Source organism: Macaca mulatta, chromosome 1 (assembly GCF_049350105.2).
Source record: "Macaca mulatta isolate MMU2019108-1 chromosome 1, T2T-MMU8v2.0, whole genome shotgun sequence".
Taxonomy (NCBI): Eukaryota; Metazoa; Chordata; class Mammalia; order Primates; family Cercopithecidae; genus Macaca; species Macaca mulatta.
In genome coordinates this window covers 42,364,529-42,388,620 of record NC_133406.1, presented here as the reverse complement: position 1 = coordinate 42,388,620, position 24,092 = coordinate 42,364,529, and the positions used below count along the sequence as shown (strand labels likewise).

General features: G+C 40.2%; 1 protein-coding gene across 1 annotated transcript in view; it reads left to right on the top strand.

Annotated features, from left to right (window-relative positions):
* NIBAN1 (niban apoptosis regulator 1) overlaps positions 1-24,092 on the top strand; it is a 173,098-nt gene that overhangs the window by 51,256 nt on the left and 97,750 nt on the right. The window contains exon 2 of the mRNA XM_015121955.3: positions 20,851-20,981. Within this exon, the coding sequence (XP_014977441.3) occupies positions 20,851-20,981 (131 nt within the window). The remainder of the gene's footprint in view (positions 1-20,850; positions 20,982-24,092) is intronic.

The window sequence follows — 24,092 nt, the reverse complement described above, 5'->3', positions numbered from 1 at the left end:
GGAGATTATTAAAGAGCCAATGACTCATAGAAGGCATTGTATATTTACATATATATTATACTCATTACCTAGGATGTTTACAGAATTTCCCCCTTGGGAGTTAATATGCAGCTGCGTTTTATTCCTCACCTGTTACCATTACCCTAATAGAGACAAGTCCAAAGTACCGTGGAAACCCTTCCGGAGAAACAGCAAAACAGATGACAAAGCAGCTCATTTCTTTTCTTCTTAATGGTCTCTCTTTTAAAATTATTTCCAAAGCAGATTTGAATGTGTTTTGGTTTTCCAGGAAGTAAATAACTTCTGATATTCAGACTGTTTTAAATGTGGTTATTGTCCTCTTTGCACTGAATCGGATTAAGTCAACCAAGTATTTTGTGCCCCATAAACATGGTCTTAATCTAAATATTCACCTCAAAACTTTCTTTGTTAACATGTAGTTTTGATGCCTTGCTTCCAACAGAACAGTAAGCTTCACGTAGGATTTGGAGAAAAGGAATCAAACACTCCAGTGCTACCTTTGGGAACTCTTTCCCTGGAATCCAAGGCTGCTGCTTCAAGCAGGTCACCTTGATTCACCTATAGGTCAGGACAGACCAGTTTGTACCAGCTATTTAAATGCTGAACTTACTGGTCTTTTTTTGTTTGTTTGTTTTCAATATGTCTCACACTAAATCACTGCATAGCTAAACATATTACTTTAGGATGAGTCTTTCTGACAACTTAATATTTATTTGTAGTCTTTCTGGTTCTCTAATGAAGGAATAATAAACTCACAGTATGTAAGAAAAAGAATAGTTTTGAAATGGAGTTTTCTAAAGAATTTTAGAGGTTTTTTTTTAAAAAAAGTTTAAATGTTGGTATAAATGTTCCAGTTGTGTGGCAAATTAATTTTCCATGTGCATTCCCTTTATTCTGATGGTGGAGGATGTTGGGAGGGTGGACAGGGAAAATGCACTCACTATACAGCTAATATCAATTCTGTGCCTGCTACTGACCACTCTAGGCTCTCAGGAACAAAGATGAGCAATGCACTTTCAATACACTGCTATACTGGAGAGAGAGGGCATGTAAACAAATCACTATATTACATTATGGTGTAGACATTGGAAAAATGGGGGTTCAGGTAAAGGACTCCATAAACATAGAAAAGGGAATTAATTCTGACCAAGGCATTAGATAAGGAGCATTCAGGAGAAGCTTCAAGGTAGACTTGCAATTTGACTTTGCAGAGGAATAGGAATTTATCTGGATCTATAGGTTCCAGGAAGGGTGAACAGTACAGGCAGGTATGATGTGCTATGCTTAACCACTGTGGGGAATGTGCCATAGCCAGCACATAAGAGGCTCTGTGGATAGAGGAGAAGCTGGACAGGTGGGTTGGGACCAACTTGAGAAGAGCCTGGAAGAACCCAACGTGGCTTTTACCGGGGGAAGGACCTGATCAGTCATGTGTTTTCCAATGTTACCTTTGCCATGATGTGAAGAGTAGGTTTGAAAGGGGAGCAGTTAGAGGCAAAGTTAGGATCTCATTGCAGTCATTATATTTGTAAGAGGCAAGGGCCTGAACCAGTCATTGGTGGCAAGGTTGCTTTTGAGAGAGATCCCCAAGGCCCAAAGGGCAGGGTTTGCTGACTGTGGCACCTAAAGGAGGAGATCCAAAAGGAAGATTCTGAGGTTTCTATGGCAGGCACCCCGGTGATGGTGAATCTGTTAACTGAGACAGGGGAGCAAGTTCGAAGTGCCTGTCAGGACTTTCACAAGGAGTTATTCAGCAGGAGACGTTTGGAAATATATGGCAGGGATCCAGGAGAGGTTGGGACAGCAAACACACGTGTAGGAGTCATTGGGTTGTACAGGCAGTTCAGTGGGGTTGCGTTTTTAAGGGAGAGAGTGACTGATTAAGAAGTGGATAGAGGTGATGAATCTGAGAACAATGGATTCAGGATATTGTTTCAAGAGGTTTGATGGTGAAGGGTAAAAAAGAGGGCAGTTGCCTGAGAGGTAGATGAGTAATTTTCTTTTCCCGGACTTGAATGCATGTGCGGGTGAAAACTAGTGGTGAGGAAGACAATGGCAATCCGAGAAAAAGGAGATAATTGTTGTAGTGAGAGTTTGGAAGAAAAATATTGGGGAGGTCTTCCTTTTGAGGTAGGCAGAAGGAGGAAACTATAGTAGATGATGAGATGAACTTAGAGGTGGATAGAAAAGAAATGAAACTTATTATACCTCCATTTTCTTAAAAGAGGAAGTCTGAGTAAAAGGAGGGTGGAGAAGGGAGTTTAAGGGTACGTTTGAAGATGTGAGAGCTGCTTTGAAAAGTGGAAGAGACAGGCCGCATGCGGTGGCTCACGCTTTTAATCCCAGCACTTTGGGAGGCCGGGCGGGCGGATCACGAGGTCAGGAGATCGAGACCATCCTGGCTAACATGGTGAAACCCCGTCTCCACTAAAAATACAAAAAAATTAGCCAGGCATGGTGGCAGGTGCCTGTAATCCCAGCTGCTTGGGAGGCTGAGACAGAATGGAACCTGGGAGGCAGAGCTTGCAGTAGGCTAAGATCGCGCCACTGCACTCTAGCCTGGGCGACAGAGGGAGACTCCATCTCAAAACAAAACAAAACAAAACAAAACAAACAAAAAAAAAACACAAAACAAAACAGTGGAAGAGATAGTCATGGGGATAAGAAAAAGTTTGCTGAACAGCAATGGGTCCAGCCCAGGCTGGGGCTCATTTGTCTGCAGTGGAGCCAAGCGCACAGCTTTGCAGTGTTTTCTGTACTGCTGGGAAGCCTGCCATAAGCAGCCAGGAAAATGGGCAGGTGGGTTGATCCGTGGCTAGATATTGGCTGGGCAGATTTTGAAGAAAGATTTTCTTAGGGATAAGAAAATCAGATATTCTTGACTGGTGTTAGTGAATCAACTATGAGTCCTGGAGATCAAGGATAACTAGTGAAGGAAGTAAAACTTGGAGGGGTTATAGGGGCTAGGGAAATCGGGAGGGGCAAGAGCTTGGAAGGCTGAAAGAGATGAATAGTAGAATAAGCAGGTTTAAAAGAGAAAAGAAAAAGGAAATAATGTTATGGACCAGGCATAGTATTTTCATGCATATCTAGTTTATCAATTCATAAGTCATTCCATTAATAATAAAAATATTTATTTTATCATATTATACATATAAAATATTTTTATTTTGTTAAATGGAACAAACACTTTTCAGTCTTTATCCTGGAAATTGAAAATTTTACTTAAAAAAACCCGCTCATTTTAAAACTTTGGCCAAGTTGTATACAGTTTATTTGGAGACACACACGCACACACAAACACACAGACACACACACACATAATTATTCAAGGGGAATAAAGGGAAGTTAATGAATTGAATTTTTTTGCTTGTAGCTAATTTACTCCCCATCTACTGTGGTAGTAAAATAAAAATTAAATATTTACAGTTAGCCTAAAATTATCATGTACCTGTTGCAATTAAATAAAATGAAAATTTAAAATGTAAGCTCAAGTGAAGTTTCCAACCTAAGCTTCTTTTAGCATTACATGTAAATAATGTATTTACCTGTTGCAACTTTCTCCTTCCCCTCATTACCATTTTTTCGTTTCCCTACATCGATATCTCTGTTACAAAGCAATAGTATCTATTTATACTATGCAGATCAGCTTCAATGATGTGAAGAGCTCACAGAAATCATAATAGACACATTTATTTGCATATTATCTTTCTGCTTCTGCAAGTAATATTCTTTCTTATAAGGCTCGTATCTTTTATTTGGAGAGCTTCAAGTGATCTGGAAGAATCCCATTGTATTCCATAAAGGAGAGTAGATAAGCAGATGGTTTCCACATCTGCAAAATGGGAATGTTCATGGATTTCTGAAACTATATTGAAATTTCAAAATTCTCTGTGGCGGTTATATAATATGCTCCTTGAAACAACAGCATAGTCAGGAATGGACTAGAATCCAGGCCTTTTGCCAACAAGCCATTCTTTAATGCTATTGAGGTCATTATTTTCTCTATTTCATAAAGTCAACAACCTGACATTAAGGAAGCCTTTGCTATGCAGGTTTCTTTCAACCTGTGTCTGTCTGTCTGTCTCTTTCTCTCTCCCTTCTACATCTTTTATTCAAATTACGTTTATATGTAGTTACACATTAGTTGTTCTCTCTTACCTCCATTCTAAGTTCCTTCACTAGATTTTAAAAACCTCTTACCATATCAAATAGAGCCAAGGCCATCCATCCTTCAAGCTACCCATCATCAGAGCCATACCTTATATATTATTCTATTCCTCTCCATAACAACAAAACAAAGGAAGACTGATCGAGTGCCCTCAGCATTCTGGAATACAGTCTCCCCCATCACCCCAGAAGTACTACAGCATCTTACTATTCTTTAGAGAGCTTTGAAGTGGGTACTTTGATACTAGTGAGCACGTATGTTGGCGCAATTAACTTCTCCAGAACAAGAGCCTTCTCCCTCTGTGATTGTATGGATCCACGCATCCTGCTAATGCTTACAAATGTCAGATTTATTCTTCGCTACAATCCTATTGAATATAACAAACTGGCCTCACCATAAGCATCTCCTGGAGGAACGTATTGAAAACACAGTTTCTCTGGCTTCCCTCATGTGGATTCTGAGTCAGTAGGTCTGAGGTAGGGAATGGAATTTTCTACTTTTTATCAGGCAACTCAGGAGAATCTTATGACCACTAAGACAAAGGAAACACTGAGATTGGTATTTTTACCCCTATTTTAAGATGAAGACATGAAAGGTTTTCTGGAGACATACTGCTCAATATGATAACCATTAGCCATATGTGGCTATTAAAATGAAAGTTAACAGGCTGGGCGTGGTGGCTCACGCCTGTAATCCCAGCGCTTGGGGAGGCCGAGGCAGGTGGATCACAAGGTCAGGAGATCGAGACCATCCTGGCTAACACGGTGAAACCTCATCTCTACTAAAAATACAAAAAATTAGCTGGGCATGGTGGCGGGTGCCTGTAGTCCCAACTACTCGAGAGGCTGAGGCAGGAGAATGGCGTGAACCTGGGAGGTGGAGGTTGCAGTGAGCTGAGATTGCGCCACTGCACTCCAGCCTGGGTGACAGAGTGAGATTCCGTCTCAAAACAAAACAAAAAAAAAACAAAAAAAAAAAAGAAAAGAAAAGAAAAGAAAGAAAAAGAAAAGAAAAAAAAAAGAAAGCTAACTAAATTATTAATTTTGTAAAAGTATGTGAGATGAGAAATATGTTAATCTTCTTCACTACAGTAACCATTTTGCTACCCATATGTATCTCATAGCATCATGTTGTAATCGTCAATTATATATAATAAAATTTATTTTAAAAACTAGAGAGAAAAGAAAAATAAGTATTACGTTTTTCAGTCACACTAGCCACATTTCAAGTGTTCAGTAGCCCTATGTTACCAGTGACTGTTGTACTGACAGAACAGATATAGAACATATCTGTCATCCCCAAAATTTCTATTAGACAACACTTCTAGTAGAGACCACATTTGTTAGCATGTGATGTTTCTGCTTCTGTGAGTAATAACCTTTCTTGGAATGTTTATCTTTTATTTGGAGAGCTTCGTGTACTCTGAAGGAATCCCGTTATATTCCCTTAAGGAAAGCAGACGAGCAGATGGCTTCCACATCTGCAAAATGTGTTCTAGAGACAAAGTGACTTGCCTAAAGTCATCTAATTTATACATAGTGGAACCAACTTAATGAGGATTTAGACCTGCACCTTTCTGAAGTAGAACTTTGTGCCACTCTAAGTCCAGCTTTGCTCAGTGGAGACTGAGTTAGCTTGAGGGAAAGGATTGAAAGTTTCCTCTATGCTGAGATTGAAGCAGCTCTCTTCAGATGTTTCTGAAAGCCTAGATGTCTTCCTTTTTGGGTGGTAGGACTGAAACAGAATGGGCCCTTTGAGAATGGCTTAGTATAAACCACTAATGGTACCATATTTGGGGGAATGCAGACAGATGACAGCCATTAATCTGACTGCACAATAAGCCAGATTTTCATCCATGGCAGCAATCCACCTCTTACCTACATCCAATCAACAGGAAGTTCACCTGGTTCAAGAGAGCATCTACTTTTAAAATGTTTCCTTTTCGAAATGTGGAAATAACATTTGCTCTTACATCTAGGCAGTCCTTCAGGTACTCGCAATGTTTCAGATTTAAATCAGTGGTTTGGATGCTGGAGTACTTGTATCTTGCAGAACCAATATTGTTGAATGTTGGTTTGGTTTTCACCTATAAAAATCTGCAATGTACATAAAAGAAATAATATACCTGAATTATAATACAGAACTATAAGTACAATATCAATTATATGTAACTGCCATTTACAGCTTGTCTTTTATGAGACTATACAATAAACATTCCAACTGTATGCTGGGAATAATTCTTCCCATTCTGTTAACCCGTAATAGTTTTAATAGAGTGCATGAGCTCAGGTATGTGGGCTGATATGTCTTGGGCTCTTACTAGCTTTCTACACCCATATAAATGATGCATCTCTCACTGGCAAAGACACAAAAGTTTGAGAACATGCTGATGAACCTGTGTGTAAATGACAATCTCCTGTGATAAAGGTGGCAGTGCAAAACGGTGTAATTCCTGTGGAGGTCAATGTGTCCATTTTTATTAAAATTACAAATGCATTTCCTCTTTGACTTAGCATTTTCATGTCTGCAAATTTTTCATATATATATGTGTGTATGTGTGTGTGTGTGTGTGTATATGTACCTGCACTGTGTGAAAGGCATATATGAAACAATTCATTAGAGTATTGTGTATACTAGACAAAGGAAACTGCCCAAGTATCCATCGATAGGGGACTGATTAATCCAGTGGTTCTAAACTTCAGTGTGGGTCATAATCACTTGGAGGGCTTGCTAAAACACAGATTGCTGGATTGTACCTCCAGAATTTGTGATTCAGTAGGCCTGAAGCCAATGGGCAAGCAGAGCTAAAATCCAGCCCATGTTGCATTCTCCATTCATGTGGGGCTGGCTGCATCTGCCCTGAAGACGTGGCACCTTTCCATAGTTTGCACGTAAATGCTATACAGCTAGCCGTAGTCTGAGACTCTATGAAAAAGCTGTCAATCTCATAAAAATCATAAATTTATTGTTATTCTGATAAAAATGCCAGCATTGTTTTTCCATAGGACTTGACATAATTCACCCTAAATTTATAAACAATTCCTATGTGTCAGTAAGAAGAAGATATACGGGGAGAGGATATGGAGTCACAGAATAAGAAATCTCAATGGCCAGTAAATATATGAAAGGTTGCTTACCCTCACTAGTAAGTGCAAATGAAGGCACCATTTTTCACCTGTTGAAACAGGCAAAAATGTGGAAGTGGGACAGTACCAAGAATTCCTGAGGATGTGGGAGGAGGTAACTCTTATACCCTCCTAGTGGGATGTGAATTGTGCAGCCACTTTGGAGGGCAATTTGGCTATATGAAGTGCACGTGAAGATACTCACACTTTGCCCTAATATTCTTAACACACACTGTAGAGAAACTTGTATATATGCACCAGGAGATTCATGCACCAATGTTCACATCAGCATTGATTGTAAGAGCAAAAAGATAGGAAATACGTGAGAGGTCCATCAACAAGGAAACAAATTGTAGTATATGTTAGAATTATAAATAACAGTTAAAATAAGTCAACTAGAATTAAATAGGCCATGTACATGTGTGTGTATATATATTTACATATATATGAGATATATATCATAATGCGAGTAAAAAAAAGCTACAGAATGATAGGTGGAGTTAAGCTTGAACACATGGATAATAATATTGTATGGATACATACATATGTTGTAAGAGTCTAAAATGATTGACAGGAGTAAACACCAGTTTTAGCATAGTGGTGCCTGGTGATGTTGTGGGGCAGGGTCGAGGGGATTGCAAATGTAGCTGTAGTATTTTGTTTAAAACTTTTTGAGGCAAATGTGGCATAATATTACCATTTTATTTAGCTGGGTAGTAGGTATATATATTATTCACTTTATTATTCTGTCTGAAATGTTTCATGATTAAAGAAAACATGCACATACACCAAACTCTTGTTATAGTGGTCTATAACTCAGTGTATTTCATCTCTTGGCCCATATAAAGTTGGATACAGAGCAGAGACCAGAGAAGCTTTGTTATAGACTTTTTAAATACCATGCAGATGATGGGACTGGTTCATAGCAGTACCTTTTAACCTTGATTTTGTGCAAAACAGATTCTTAATCAGTAGATAAGAAAGTCTACCTAATTAGTGCATTTTCCCAGGGAGCCTTATGGTATTAGCCAGCAAAGACTGCAGCTTTAATTGAGACAGTGATGCAACTTAATTGGAACACCTGAATGAGATTAAAGGGGGGTGAGTACTCACATAAGGTCAGCTGGTTTCCCTGGTGCCTAGAGCTCTGCTGGGTCTATGCCTTTTTGCTGACAACCTCTGCCAACTGGGATGAAGCTGAGCCAAATGTTTTTACTGTCTTTCTTAGATCACTTAATGAAATGTTTTAAATACAGATTCCATGTATTTCAGCACATATTGTGAAACACTTTGGCATGCTGATTCTACTGGTAAACTTTAGAACTTATTACATAGAAGCACTAGATATTTACATTGCTTTTAACTTGTTATTGATGCAGGAGTTTAATATATATTAAGTGAAATAAATTGATAATTGTATTGAGATTCAATAATGTATTTTAATTGATTACATCTTTATTTGGGTTCTCCAGAGAAACATAACTAATGGGATGTGTGTGTGTGTGTGTGTGTGTATGTGTATGTGTATATGTATTATATATATTTATTATAAAGAATTAGCCCACACAATTATGGAGGCTGACAAGTCCAAGGTCTGCAGCTGGTAAGCTGGAGGCCCAGGAAAGCTGATGATGCAGTTCTAGTCTGAAAGCTAGCAGGTTGGAGACCCAGGAAGAACTCATGCTCCAGTCCATGTCCAAAGACTGGAAAAGACCAATGTCCAAACTCAAGGGATTCAGGCAGGAGAAAATTTCTTCTTACTCAGGCTTTTTGTTCTATTCAGGCCTTCAACTGATTGGATGAGGGCCACCCACATTGCCCAATCGGCTTTACTCAGTCCACCCATTCAAAAGTTAATCTCATCCTGAAACACCCTCACCAACACACTCAGAATAATGTCTAGGCATCCCGTGGCTCAAACTGACATATAAAATTAATCATCAAAACATCTTTTTACCCAAGCCTTTCACAAGGCTTCTGAACAAAGAGTACTTATGTTCCTTTATTAATTTAAAAAAGTGCTTGAATTCCTCCATAAAAATTAGTGTAGTACTAACAGAGAAGAAAACTCTTTAAAAATTGTCACTAATCTTTAACAAAGTTTTTTTTCGTAAATGTTCTATTACTAGTTTTGTGACCTTGGATCAATTAATTTCTTCATCTGAAAATAGGGGAACATTGGAAAGGACCACTGTGATCCCATCCAGCTCTAGAGGTCTGTAATCTTTGATCTTTTCATCAGTACATGGATGTTGGAATGTGATTGGCATTGGTATGTCTATGCTACCTGCTACCATCCAGATGAACTCAAGTTGCTTTCTTAGGTGGATTGTGGACTATAGTGGAATGTAGTCTCAGTTATTTACAGTTCTACTTCATACTTCATCTCCTTGGTGCATATAATGACTGGTTAGAAGTAAGTGAATTTCACCTATGAGGCTTAGATCCAAGCAGAGCTGATGTCATGAGATTCCAGCACATTTATTAAGTGCTAGGTGAACTCACTTTATGGAAGAGCAATTTCCATAGGAAAAAGCAGTGACTTTAAAGAACGTACTATCTACATAGTCAATACTATTGGATTTTCAGGTGGAGTTTTTTGCCTCTATTTTTAAGAGCATCATGTACCATAGCTTTGGGGTAAATTTTCACTAACATACATTACTTAGGCATGTTAAATTTAGTGATTAACTGATCCAGTGACTGGCAATCATTAGATTGCCAAACACATAAAATTTGACTTTGTGATGAGCTATATTTTCAACTGTTCTAGGTCAGATTTTATTGTTGGAGATGTTTGAGTTTTTCTCAGAAAAACTATATCCAGAGACATAGTGCTTGACCAAATCATGTGGACAGTGGGTCAAAACCATTTTGGCATTTCACAAAATCTTGTAAGGATAAGTTAGAACATGCTAAAGTAATTTTCATTAATGAGTATTCTGTCAACCTTGTGAATAGTTTCAGAAAATGTTAGCTGGCTACAGAAATGTTGAATGGTTTATAGACTTTTTCCTGGACCCTCCCAAGCCTAGCAATACCACCTTCCATTTTCTAGCCAAGTTCACTCCTTACTGTTACACATATCCCCAGACTCACAAAATGCAAGCATATCTGGGCCCCAAACACAGTTATCTAGAAAAGCATTTTTTTTTCACATTAATGGCATAGATTCTTGAGAAAGAAAAAATGTAAAATATAAAGCAAGCATTTCAAACAAATGTATGTCTGTGTGGAGAGCAGAAAAATGAAATGAAATAAGAAAAAGGAAAAAACATAGGAAAATAAGAGAGAAACCTAGAGGAGACACCACAGAACCTGATGTGTTGGAAGGGGAAATCATTGAAATTCCCAGGCTCATTGCCTGGCTTATTTTATGTCTGGCCTGATTTCTTTTAATGTGCATGTTGTGTTCATTTGCATGGTTGCAATCTTTAAGCGAAGAATATTTTCAGGATTTTGGAATAATCTGAGAACCTCTGATAAAATGTGTGCAGAAAAAATTTAATGACTATGATTAGTCACGAAAAGAGCAAAGGGAATCTCATTATTTCAGTTTCTGAATTTCAGTTGTATGTTTTCCTTAAAACCAAGAAACGTTGTCTAATGGGCAAAAACATTGTTCTTCTTCATAAATTCATAGTTCCTGTGATGCTGTCTGAAAAAGCAGCTGTATCAGATTAATTTTCTTTTTCACACTCTGCCTTCTCATTTTTGTAAAGAAAAAGACAGTTGATCTGTAGCTTCCTTGGGGGACATTAGACAGCTTAGAAAAATGGCAAAATAAACAAGATTTATTCTCATCAGATGTGTCATGAGAAAATTGGAGGCGTGCTGTGAGGTAATGACAAAATAATCTTGAAAATTTCCAAGCACTTCTTCCAAGTGGAATGGAAGGAAATTTAAAGTCAGCTTTCATCTATTTACAGCTGAAGCAAGATGTGGGCATATATATTTTTCTAACAATACAATTGGTTTCCTCCCCTAAAAAAGAGGAAACCGGACTTAAGGTCTCAGAGTTCTAGAAAGGTGTCCTCTGGAAAAATTGACCACAGTGGGATTTTAGTTTTTCTGTGGAATAAGGTACTGGGAATTGTAACATGAAATGGTAGTGTGGTTTTCCTCTCTGTCCATCTTCTCCCATTTCTCTTACTTACATTAACCTGTGAAGGTATTGTTCTAGTAAATGCATAGTGCTGATGGGACCTTAATTTATTTCCGTGGTCATTTGCAGAAAACATTGTTTTTGCCTCTGCTTACCCACTGGAGCTGGTGTATACTCTCTTATGTAGCATCTGTAAGTATATGAAGATTCATTGAATGCCTTTGATAGGCTAAGCTTTCTGTGGCCATATTAGAGATACTGGGCTTGCTTTTAGAACAGGACTTGGGAAGAACTTAGGGTCTCTCACAGTTCACTGCAGGTTTTGCTCACAGAATTTGGGACCTCTATGAGGGTAAGTGCTGGAAAGCAGGAAACAATGCTTTATTGTTTGTTCTTAAGCATGCCTCCTTTCCATCCAGTTGCCGGCTGAGCCCTAGGAGGGTCCTGACTTGGCTTTGGTATATTTCATATAAGCTCTTGGGAGCATAAGTGTTTGTTTGTTTCTTTTTGCGGATTAATATCCAAAGTAAATCACAGAGAACTTAAGTTGGTTTTTATGTCTTTTATTGTTAACTCAAGGTGGGATTTCTACAGGGTAGGCTGCAGAATCAGGCTCCCTGTGAATCATTTTGCCTTTTCCTAGGAGAGACTGTTCAAAAACCTGACTCTCAGGCACCAATAATAAATGTGCTTTAAAAACACACATGCACCCCCTTCAGTTCAATTATGGAGAATCCAATTTATCCCCATTCTCTAAGGCATTTACCAGAAGAAAAAGAGAGTCCTTGGGCATTATTCTGTGTAATTAGATTTTTACACCCCTGTATTGTGAATTGGGATTTCCAATTTCTCCATCCTAAGGTGTGAAGTGGTGGTGCTTAGCAACCTAAGACCGTAGCTGATGCTATAATTCATCAGGACTTTTAAACTGTTATCATTTGAGAAACACTGGTGAAAATAAACAATAGTGGATATTGTAATTTATTTTATAAATATTAAATCTATTTTATTTTTTAGAACCATTTGTCTTGTTTCTCAAAATTAATCTTCACCTGAAACCTCAACAGTTTTTAAGAAACTGTGCCAGTGGCCTGAACAATCTTCTCATATGTGGATTTTCCTCAGTTGCCAGGAACTAACCACCTTGTTAAAACAAACTTATTTTTATTTGTTTCTGTATGTTTCTCCTTCATAGTAACAATAAAAATGTAATATCTGAAAATTATGATTTTTCTTTTTTTTTTTTTGAGACAGAGTTTCACTCTTGTTGCCCAGGCTGGAGTGCAATGGCAGGATCTCAGCTCACCACAGCCTCCGCCTCCCAGGTTCAAGCAATTCTCCTGCCTCAGCCTCCTGAGTAGCTGGGATTGCAGGCATGCACCACCACGCCCGGCTAATTTTGTATTTTTAGTAGAGACAGGGTTTCTCCATGTTGAGGCCGGTCTCGAGCTCCTGACCTCAGGTGATCCGCCCGCCTCAGCCTCCCAAAGTGCTGGGATTACAGGAGTGAGACACCGCACCCGGCCTAAATCATGATTTTTCTGGCAATGTTATAGGAAAAACCAAAGCTAAAATGTGAATATAAAACATAACAGTCTCAACTATTTTTAAAAAGAATTGAAAAAAGATTAGCAGAATATGTAGTAAAAACAGTGTTTGGATTTTTGTATCTTTTTACACTTAATGAGTACATGTTTGTGCTTTTCTAAAAGTAATTGAAATAGGAAGCTGCATATTTCAGAGAAGATTGTAGAATGTATCATTGTTGTGATGACACTGAGAATGTTGGGGAAACGAGGCATAATCTGCCATAAATGGTATCTTCCAAGAAAGACTACTGGTAAAGAGTAGATTTGAGTTGATCTGCTTCAGGACTGGGAACTGGTTTTAAAAGAACCTTCTAGAATGAGAAAATATATGAATTTGTCAGGTTCTTCGGACTTCATAAAAGTTTTACCCAGAGCCTTATATTTGCTGTAGTTTCAGACTGGTTAAGGAAAACAGACAAGCCAAGAAAGGATTTTGTTTGTAAATTATTTCCCACAAATAATTTCGCGGACAAAACTCATTTAAAAGCTCGAAAGGAATTAACTTGTAAGAGTCTGATTTATTAATATTATTATTGTTATTATTTTCTTTTTTGAGATGGACTTTCACTCTTGCTGCCCAGGCTAGAGTGCAATGGCACAATCTCAACTTACTGCAACCTCCACCTCCCTGATTCAAGCAATTCTCTGTCCTCAGCCTCCCGAGTAGCTGGGATTACATGCATGCGCCACCATGTCCGGCTAATTTTGTATTTTTAGTAGGGATGGGGTTTCTGCATGTTGATCAGGCTAGTCTAGAACTTCTGACCTCGGGTGATCCGCCTGCCTCGACCTCCCAAAGTGCTAGGATTACAGGTGTGAGCCACCGCGCCCAGCCAAGAGTCTGATTTTTTTATAAACAGATATGAATTGAATTTCAAATGTGTGTGTGCGTGTATATGTGTGTGTGTGTGTGTGTGTGTATATATATTTATTTATTTGAGACAGGGTTCTTGTTCTGTCACCCAAGATGGAGTGCAGTGGTGTGATCATAGCTCACTACAGCCTCAAATTCCTGGGCTCAAACAATCCTCTGCTTCACCCTCACCCCATCCCCACCACTGCCGAGCAACTGCAACTACAGGTGTGTATCACCACACCTGGCTAATTTTTATTTTTATTTTTTTGTAGAGTCAGGGTCTTGCTATGTTGTCCAGGCTAGTTTCAAACTCCTACACTCAAGTGATCCTCCCGCCTTGGCCTCCCCAAGTGCTGGGATTACAGGCATGAGCCACCATGTCTGGCCAAGAGTGTGTATTTTTGGTAATTAATATTCAAGCTGAAAACTGTACCTTTCTCGTTTCCTGGGGCATTGGCATGGGTTTTGTTGATAGAATGCATTGTAACTTGTTCTTGAATATTTACGCAGCCATTCTTTCATTCATTCAACAAATAATTGCTGAGTATATAAACACAATATACCCTTGGAGGAGAGAGAAGCTATATTTGAACAGCTGTAGTAGAAGTGGTACACAATTTTGGGAGAATGCCAAAGAAGGTGTGATTGCTTCCAGCTGGGGAGATCCAAAGAGGCTTCTACTCGGGTTGGGACTGTCATGTGGGCTTGAAGGGTCTGAAAGTGGCTAGCAGGGAACTTAGGGGGAGAAAGGAAGAGAGGAAGCACAGGTATGCACGGGGCAAGAAGGCTTAAGTTGAGAGAAAGAAGTGGAAAATAAAGACAGTTGAGGCGAGATCCCAGGCCTTTGGTACTACGATGAGGGGTTACTACCCTAGGCAATAGGGAAACACTGAAGATTTTTTTTTTTACAAAGAGAGTGATATGATCTTGCAGCAGCATGTTAAATGAAAGCTGCCAGTCCAGGACAACTGAGAAGGTTGTGCCTCTATGACTAATGAGGTGTGCCCCTTCTGACTTTCAAAAGAGTGTCTTAGTAGCATCAGTGCCAAGATTTGGTTCTGAAATACAGTTCCCCATTGTAACATCTGGACCTTTGTGTAACTCATGCTACCTTTGAGTGGGACCAAGGTGGCCAGCTTTGATTTAGCCTTTCCTGTTCTGCCCCATCAGCCCTGGACTCCGGCCACTTCTCAAAACCCGCCTCTGCCACACACACCTAGCTTTGGCTCATTCCCCATAATCCTCCAGGAACAGCTGTGGTACTCCCCCTCCCACTCTGGTTTTCACTTTTTTGTTCCTGTTTAAGAGCTGAGAGTTGCTGTTTTTGTTTTTCTCCTCTGTCTCCGCTGTGATGCTGAAATAGGGTAGATTCAGAGACTTTTTTTTTTTTTTGAGATGGAGTCTCGCTCTGTCACCTAGGGTGCAGTAGCACGATCCCTGCTCGCTGCAACTTCCGCCTCCCAGGCTCAAGCAATTCTCCTGCCTCAGCCTCCCAAGTAGCTGGGATTACAGGTGTGCACCACCATGCCCGGCTAATTTTTGTATTTTTGGTAGAGACAGGGTTTCACCATGTTGGTCAGGCTGGTCTTGAACTCCTGACCTCAAGTGATCCATCCACCTCAGCCTCCCAAAATGCTGGGATTGCGTGAGCTACTGCGCCCAGCCCAAGAGACTTCTATAATGTCGCTGAGAGACAGTAGAGGCTTCATTGAACGTGTGGTGGTTGGGATGGGGAAAAGGAAATGGGCTCAAGAAATTTCTGGAAATAAAAGTGGCAAAATCTGATGATTGGATCTGAGAATGGGGGAGAAGGAGTCAAATGAATGCTGAGTTTTTGAGTCTGCATAGAGTTAATGGCTTCAAAGGGGCCAGCAGAGATTTTTCTTAATTTTGCAAAGGTGAACTGAAGCTAAGTTATATGGACAGAGTAGTCAAAGAGGTGTGTTAGTTTGCTTCCATTGCTATAAAGAAATATCTGAGGCTGGGTAATTTATGAAGGAAAAAAGTGTAGGGTGAGCGTGATGGCTCATGCCTGTAATCCCAGCACTATGGGAGTCAAGGCGGGTAAGTCATTTGAATCCAGGGATTTGAAACCAGCCTGGGCAACATGGTGAAACCCTGTCTCTACAAAAAATACAAAAATTGGCTGGGTGCAGTGATTCACACCTGCAATCCCAGCACTTTGGGAGGCCGAGGCGGGTGGATCACTTGAGGTCAGGAGTTCAAGACCCCCGACTAACATGGTGAAACCCTGTCTCTACTAAAAATACAAAATTAGCCAGGTGTGGTGGCGCATGCCTGTAATCTCAGCTACTTGGGAGGCTGAGGCAGGAGAATCACTAGAACCCGGGAGGTGGAGGTTACAGTGAGCTGAGATGGCGCCACTGCACTCCAGCCTGGGGGATAAGAGTGAAACTCTGTCTGGAAAAAAAAAAAAAAAATTAGCCAGGTGTGGCAGCACGCTCCTATGGTCCCAACTACTCAGGAGGCTGAGATGGGAGGATTGCTTAAGCCTGGGAGGTCAAGCCTGCAGTGAGCTGTGATTGTACCACTGCACTCCAAGCCTGGGTGACAGATTGAGACTATCCCAAAAAAAAAAAAAAAAAAAAAAAAAAAAGAGAGAAAAGAGGTTTTATCGGCTCATGGTTCTTGGTTCTACATCCTGTAGGAAGCATAGTGCTGACATCTGCTTCTGGTGAGGGCCTCAGGAAGCTTACAATCATAGCGGAAGGCAAAGGGGGAGCAGGTGCATCACATGGCAAGAGCTGAGCAAGAGAGAGGAGAAGGTGCCAGGCTCCCTTCAAACAACCAGCTCTCAAGTGAACTAAGGGAACAAGAACTCACCTCTCCCCAAGCGGATGGCACTAAGCCATTAATGAGGGATCTGCCCCCATGACCCAAACACCTCCCACCAGGCCCCGCCTCCGACACTGGGGATTACATTTCAACATGAGATTTGCAGGGGACAAAAGATCCAAACTATGTCAAGTGGCTTCTTTCAGTGTCAGTGATGATTACCTTGAAGGGTGTTATGAGCAGCTTAGGGTCAAGTGAATTGTACTAACGCAATGCCTAGCTCAAGCTGAAACAAACAAGTAGGATTAGAAATATGTGCCTGTGCCAAAAATACTGGTATATCAAAATGTGGAAGAATCCCTTCCATTGCTTTTAGTCCTTCCATTATTGAGTAATCTCCTTTCAGTATAAGACCTGGCACTGTGTTTTATAAACAATTTAGGAAAGAGAATGTGATACTAAATTTGGTGGCAGGGATATGAAAGGAATTCAGTGCTCAAGAATCTGAAAACTGTGATGAACAATGTCGTTTCAGCTGAGGTTATTTTTTGTAGCCCCTGTGGGCTGATCATTTGTTTGAATGTTTTCATTGTGGAATATTAAATAGTAGTCAACATTGATTGATCAACTAATATGTGTCAGGCACTGTCCTAGACAGTTTTCAATATACAGAATATTTTGTTTGCTCCTCGTGAAACCCTGTGATATGGGCATCTTATTATCCTCATTTTGGAGGTGAGAAAATTGAGGTCAGAGAGAGCTCAATGAAACACAGCCCCTAACTTACGCTTTTTGCTTCAGTTCATGAATGTTGTTGTTTTATGTAGTTAGTTTTAATTCAGGAATGCACGGAGGGTCTTCTATGCCAAACCTTTGTGAAAATGTAGGTTGAATTTGTTTGGAGCCTGTGATGGGTGGGATAGCTCTTCTGTATATAGCAGGGCAGGATGGCCCTAGTGCAAGTCACAGTAAGCAACCTGCTTTTTTTTTCTCCTTAATCCCTTAGTTCAGCTTGAGGACTTTATCCTGGTGCTTGCCTAAGGGACACCCTCGTCACCATTTTAATTATGATCAATTATGGAACATTTTCTATGTGCCAGCTATCATGCTGAGCACTTTACAGAATTAGTTCATGGAATCATTAGAATAACCTTATGAGGCTGCTACTCTTGTTTTCTTCATTTAACATGTGAGCAGAAAGAAATAACTCACATGAGATCTCACAGCTGGCAAGTAGTTGAGAAGGGATTTGAACCTGTCTGACTCCAGAGTCCATCTTCCTAACCACAGTGGTATTTTGCTCCAACATCAGACTGTTTGTTTTTTTTTTAAAATTAGAGATAGGGTCTTGCTCTTTTTCCCAGGCTGGAGTACAGTGGTGCAATCATAGCTCATCACAACCTCAAACTCCCAATGCTCCTGCCTCAGCTTCCCAAAGTGCTGGCTTACAAGCATGAGCCACCAAGCCAGACTGTCCCCTGCCTCAACACCAGACTTTGCTCTCAGTCTTAGGATCCCTACATTGGGTACTAATTTATTTGGATGTAGATAGGTTTAATCTAAAATCCAGATACACTTGCCAAATAACTTTAGGTTTCCCCCCAGAACATATGGTATTGTTAGCTATATCATACGTAGTTTGAACTAGTTTTTAGATTAATTACCTAAAGAAGCTGCAATTGCTTCTTTGTAAACGCTACCTGGTGGATGATGTGTTACTGGGACAGTATGCAGATATTCAAATCACAGAAGCATTTTTCTCATATATCAGAAGAGAGCATTATGACACCTCACCAGAAGCAGGGCATCCCTGGGGGAGGCTTGGTGATGTGGCAGAAAATCAACTTTCAAAGCTTTATAGAGTTTATCATAAAGTGACATCCACCTCCTTTCATTTCAATCCAAGTGCTTTCAAGAGTACAAAAATAAACATTAGAAATTAACAGGCTGCTTTTCTGATAGACCAAACAGTAGCTACTTGGACCTAAAGGGCAAATTTTATTCATCATGTATATGTTTTAGTAAAGTGAGATTTGTTCTCATTGTGGGAATTCCCACACTGCCCCACTCCTATGTAAGAAAATTATAGACAAGCATAGAGAATGATGCTGCATAAAAGCTGATAGCATAATAACCAATTAGAGGATTATAAAGCCTGAGTATATTAAAGTGTTATGCAAATACTGATTAATAGTAATACCATAAACTCACACAGCAAGCAAAAGCATGCCTGATTCAAATTATAGGAGCTTTTATTTGCATTTCTACAGAATCTATTATTAGTGGGTCTCAAAGCACCTTACAAGTAATAATTATTAAAGCGCATAAACCTGACCAGTAAATTTCATGTTATGAAGTAAATATGAAAGAATTCCTCTTTACCTCACATATATTATAAGACCTAAATTCCCAAACAAAAATAGGATTCTCTGCATATGGAGAATATTCATACACTATGGTGTCTTTGGCTATGGTTCTATAGGCTTAGAAATGGGTTGCTATGGATTCAAGGCTTTCCTATTGAGTACCTCAATTTATGTAGTTAGAACTCTTCACTTATTTTTGAAATTTTGCCTACGTGATAGCTCTAAACAAATCTTGCTAGTATATTTTAATATCTCTCAATTGACTATAATATCAAATTTTAAAAGCAAAAATGATGTCAAGTTCACGTGCAAGTACTTTAAAATATTTTGGAATATTACATGGAGTTTATTTTTCCTCAAGCTGTACCCTGTTCTGCGGACTCATCGCTTATGAAAATCAGTGAAGCCTGTGTTTCTTTCTATACCCTGCAGCAAGCAGTTGAAATGTTGTAAGGGTTTCTAATCTGCGTGAGAATGCTCCTACACCCTTTCTCCTCTACTCCTCCTCCTCTCTTCCCTCCTTTGCAATTCCCGTACTCTCTAAAGCTAGCACAGATTGGAAAGGCAAGAATGTTTCAGGTGTCTGACTCTCCCTGTCCCTCCATCTCAAGTCCTCAAGCTTCCCCCACATTCATACTCAGTTTGATTTACTTCTGGTGCTGAGAGTCTGTTTAATATATTGCAGTTTCTAGTCACTGTTGTGAGGCAGCTGGACTTTCGTACTGTACTTATACTTCAATGGCACGCAGATCCAAAGAAATGTGTGGACTAGTGAGCACCTTCCTTTATAATTAGGATGCTGGAGCCTCGAGAGTCGAATGACTTGACTGAGGTTGTGCAGCTGGTTTCTGCCTCACAGAATCAGGGCCAGAGCTCAGGTCTCTAGGCTCTTAAACCAAAGTTTCCCCTTCTGTCTCGTGGTAGTTATATACTGCTTTGAATCACACACACAAATTTTGAACCAGAGACATTGGAGCAGAGTGAGAGGAAATACTTTGCTGATTTTATCCAGGACCGTGAGTCACAAGGCTAGAGGTGGAGCCTCAGGGATCTGAAGAAAAAGGCAGTGATGCCCAGATGTGGTGGCTCACGCCTGTAATCCCAGCAGTTTGGGAGGCCGAGGTGGGCAGATTACCTGAGGTTGGGAGTTCTAGACCAGCCTGACCAACATGGATAAACCCCTCTACTAAAAACACAAAATTAGCCGAGCATGGTGGCACATACCTGTAATTCCAGCTACTCGGGAGGCTGAGGCAGGAGAATCGGTTGAACCCAGGAGGTGCACGTTGTGGTGAGCCGAGATTGCGCCACTGCACTCTAGCCTGGGCAACGAGAGGGAAACTCCGTCTCAAAAAAAAAGGGAGGAAGTGATGTTCTTGCAGAATTGAAGGGGTAGACCTGGGATTATCATTTGGAGGAAGGAGCTGAATGACTGCACGTCAAGGGGAATAAAGAGCGAGTTGAAGTGGAGACAGGGCAAGGTAGAAGAGCAGTCTTAGGAGGATTAGAAGGATGGTTGAGTTTATGGCCATGGCGATAGGTTATTGATGGAAAATAAAGCAAAACTCAATAGGTTATGGGATGGATGGTCCTTAGGGTCTGTGAAGTCTCTCAGGATGATGCCGGAAGGAGAGGGAGAGATGGGGCATGTGCAGCAGGTAGCATAGTTCTCCAGGAACACAGACTACTGGCAAATCCCTGGGAGACAGGGGTGACTGGAGGGATGGAAACAGAGAGACTGGAGGGATAGATTTTGGAACTCTGTAGCTAAGTGTAAATTCCGTGCTATACTTCAGAATTCTAATTTTCATATTTTTCTAGGGAAAACCGAGGCTGCCATCAAAAACTTCAGTCCCTACTACAGTCGTCAGTACTCTGTGGCTTTCTGTAATCATGTGCGCAGTGAAGTAGAACAGCAAAGAGATTTAACGTCACAGTTTTTGAAGACCAAGGTAAGCCATGGATATTTGGTTTACATGGTTTTCCCCTTGAAGAAGGCTATATAGCGCACAATATTTCTGAAATAAACAATAATTTGAATGGCAGTTTTAAAAACTCTGCTCTAAAGTCGTTTCATACTCAAAAAACTCTATTTGCCTGGAAGTTGGAATGTATGATTTCTTTTTGCTGATAACAATCCATATAAAAAGGAAATTAGCATGAATCCAATATTGTTATGTATTTTTCCCACATGGATGCTTTGTTTATATCAGAAAATTTGACTTGCTGTCATGAAGTTTTGGTCATTGATCAAATATGAGTTTCTCTTTGAACCCCCTAATTTATTCTTACTCCTTTGCTCCGTTATAATAAGTAACACCACCTCAACAAATGTTTGTTAGCACCTACTATGTGCTAGGCTATAGTCCAAGAACTGGGGAATTAAGACAAGTTTTCTGCCTTCCTGGAGTTTATATTCACATGCAGGAAACAGACAACAAACAAGCTAATATCAGATGACATCAGATAATAATAAATGCTAAAAAGAAAAATAAAGCAAGAGACTTATTTTATTTTTGGGATGGAGTCTCGCTCTGTGGTTCAGGCTGGAGTGCAGTGGTGCAGTCGCAGCTCACTGCAACCTCTGCTTCCCGGGTTCGAGTGATTCTCCTGCCTCAGCCACTCGACTAGCTGGGATTACAAGTGTGTACCACCACACCCAGCTAATTTTTGTATTTTTAATAGAGACAGGATATTCACCATATTGGCCAGGCTGGTCTTGAACTCCTGACCTCAAGTGATTCATCTGCCTCGGCCTCTGAAAGTGCTGGGATTACAGGTGTGAGCCACCGCGCCCAGCCTAGAGCCGTGTTTTAGAGAAGGTGGTTAGGGGAACCCTCTGTGGAGATAACATTTAAGCAGAAACTGGAGTATAATGAGAGTAGACTCTGTGAATATTCATGGGAAGAGTATTCCAGGCCTATGGAACAGCAAGTGTGAAGACCTTGCCACACAGAGGGAAGGTTGGTCTGCTGGGAGTACTGTGAGTGAGGGAGGAGGGGCGAACAATGACAGCATAGAGATAGGTCAGGACCACATCATGTCAACCTGTGGATCACAATAGGGTTTTGATTTTGTTTTGTGTTGGGAAGTCCCACTGGAGGGTTTTGAATACAGAGTGACATATAATTTTAGGTGATCTGTCTGGCTTCTCTGTAGAGAATAGACTATGGGGCAAGAGGGGAGAATGGAAACTGGCAAGCAGGATACTGTAGCACCCAAGGGAAGAATGATGCCAAATTGGACTGGGGTGATGATGGCCATGGTTGTGAGGAGAGGTGTTTATGATCGAGCTGACAGAACATACTGTTGGGTTGGGTGTGAGATAATAGAAGAAGAGAGAAATCAGTGATGACTTTTTGGTTTTTAACCAGAGCAAATAAGTGGATGGAGTTGCCTTTTACTTAGAAGGAAGAGTCGGAGTGAATGGGATCACAAGTTCCCTTTTGACCATGTTAAGTTTGAGATGCTAGTTTGACATATGCCTGTGGAAATGTTGAATAGGCCATTGGATGTTTTCATTTGGAGCTCAGCAGAGTGATTGAGGCTGGAAAATAGAAATGTGGAAGTTGTTAGCTTATAACTGGTATTAAGGCCATGGGCCATAAAAGAGGGAAAGAATATAGACAGAGAAAAGAAACAGTACACTGGCCCCTTCAGCATTATGAAATCAGAAAAAGGAAAAGGATCCAGCAAAATGGACTAAGAAGAAACAGTCTATGGAGTAGGAGAAAAATCAGAAAAGTATAATGTCCCAGAAGGCAAATAAAAAAGGGATTTCAGAATTAAGAACTCAATCCCATTTATAATAGCCACCCCCACCCAACACACACACCCACACCCACACCCACACACACACACACCCACACACACACACCTCTAGGAGTACATTTAACCAAGGAGATGAAAGATCTCTACAAGGACTACAAAACCTGGATGAAAGAAATTGTAGACAACACAAACTAATGGAAACACATCCCATGCTGACAGATTGGAAGAATCACTATCATTAAAATGACCATATTCACCAGAGCAATATACAGCTCCAATTCAATTGACAATTACCAATGTCATTTTTCACAAAATTAGAAAAATTAATCCTAAAGTTCATATGGAACAAATAAAAGCCCGAATAGCCAAAGCACGCCCAAGCAAGGGAACAAATCTGGAGGCATCACATTGCCTGACTTCAAATTATACTACGAGGCTATACTAACTTAATCAACAGGCACTGAGACAAAAATAGACACGTAAACCAATGGAACAGAATAGAGAACCCAGAAATAAAGCCACATACCTACAACCAACTGATCTTTGATAAAATCAACAAAAATAAATAATGAAGAAAGGATACCCCATTCAATAAAAGGTGCTGGAAAAACTGACTAGCCATATGTAGAAGAAGGAAACTGGACCCCTATCTCTCACCATGTACAAAAGTTAACTTGAGACGGATTAAAAACCTAAATGTAAGACGTGAAACTATAGAAATCTTAAAATAAATCTTAGGAAAAACTCTTCTGGACATTTTAGGCAAAGAATTTGTGGTGAAGACCCCAAAAACAAATGCAACAAAAATAGACAAATGAGACTTAGTTATACTAAAAAGCCTATATACAAAAAAAGAAATAGTCAATGAAATCAACAGGTAACCTACAAAATGGGAGAAATATTTGCAAATTATGCCTCTAACAAAGGACTAATGTCCAGAATCTACAAGAAACTCAACAAGAAAAAATAGCCCCATTAAAAACTGGGCAAAGGACATGAACAGACATTTCTCAAAAGAAGACATACAAGTGGACAACAAACACATGAAAACATACTCAGCATCACTAATCATCAGATAAGTGTGTATTAAAATCACACCGGCCGGGCGCGGTGGCTCATGCCTGTAATCCCAGCACTTTGGGAGGCCGAGGTGGGTGGATCACCTGAGGTCAGGAGTTCAAGACCAGCCTGGCCAACATGGCGAAACCTTGTCTCTACTAAAAATACAAAAATTAGCCAGGCGTGGTGTCACATGCTTGTAATCCCAGCTACTCAGGAGGCTGAGGCAGGAG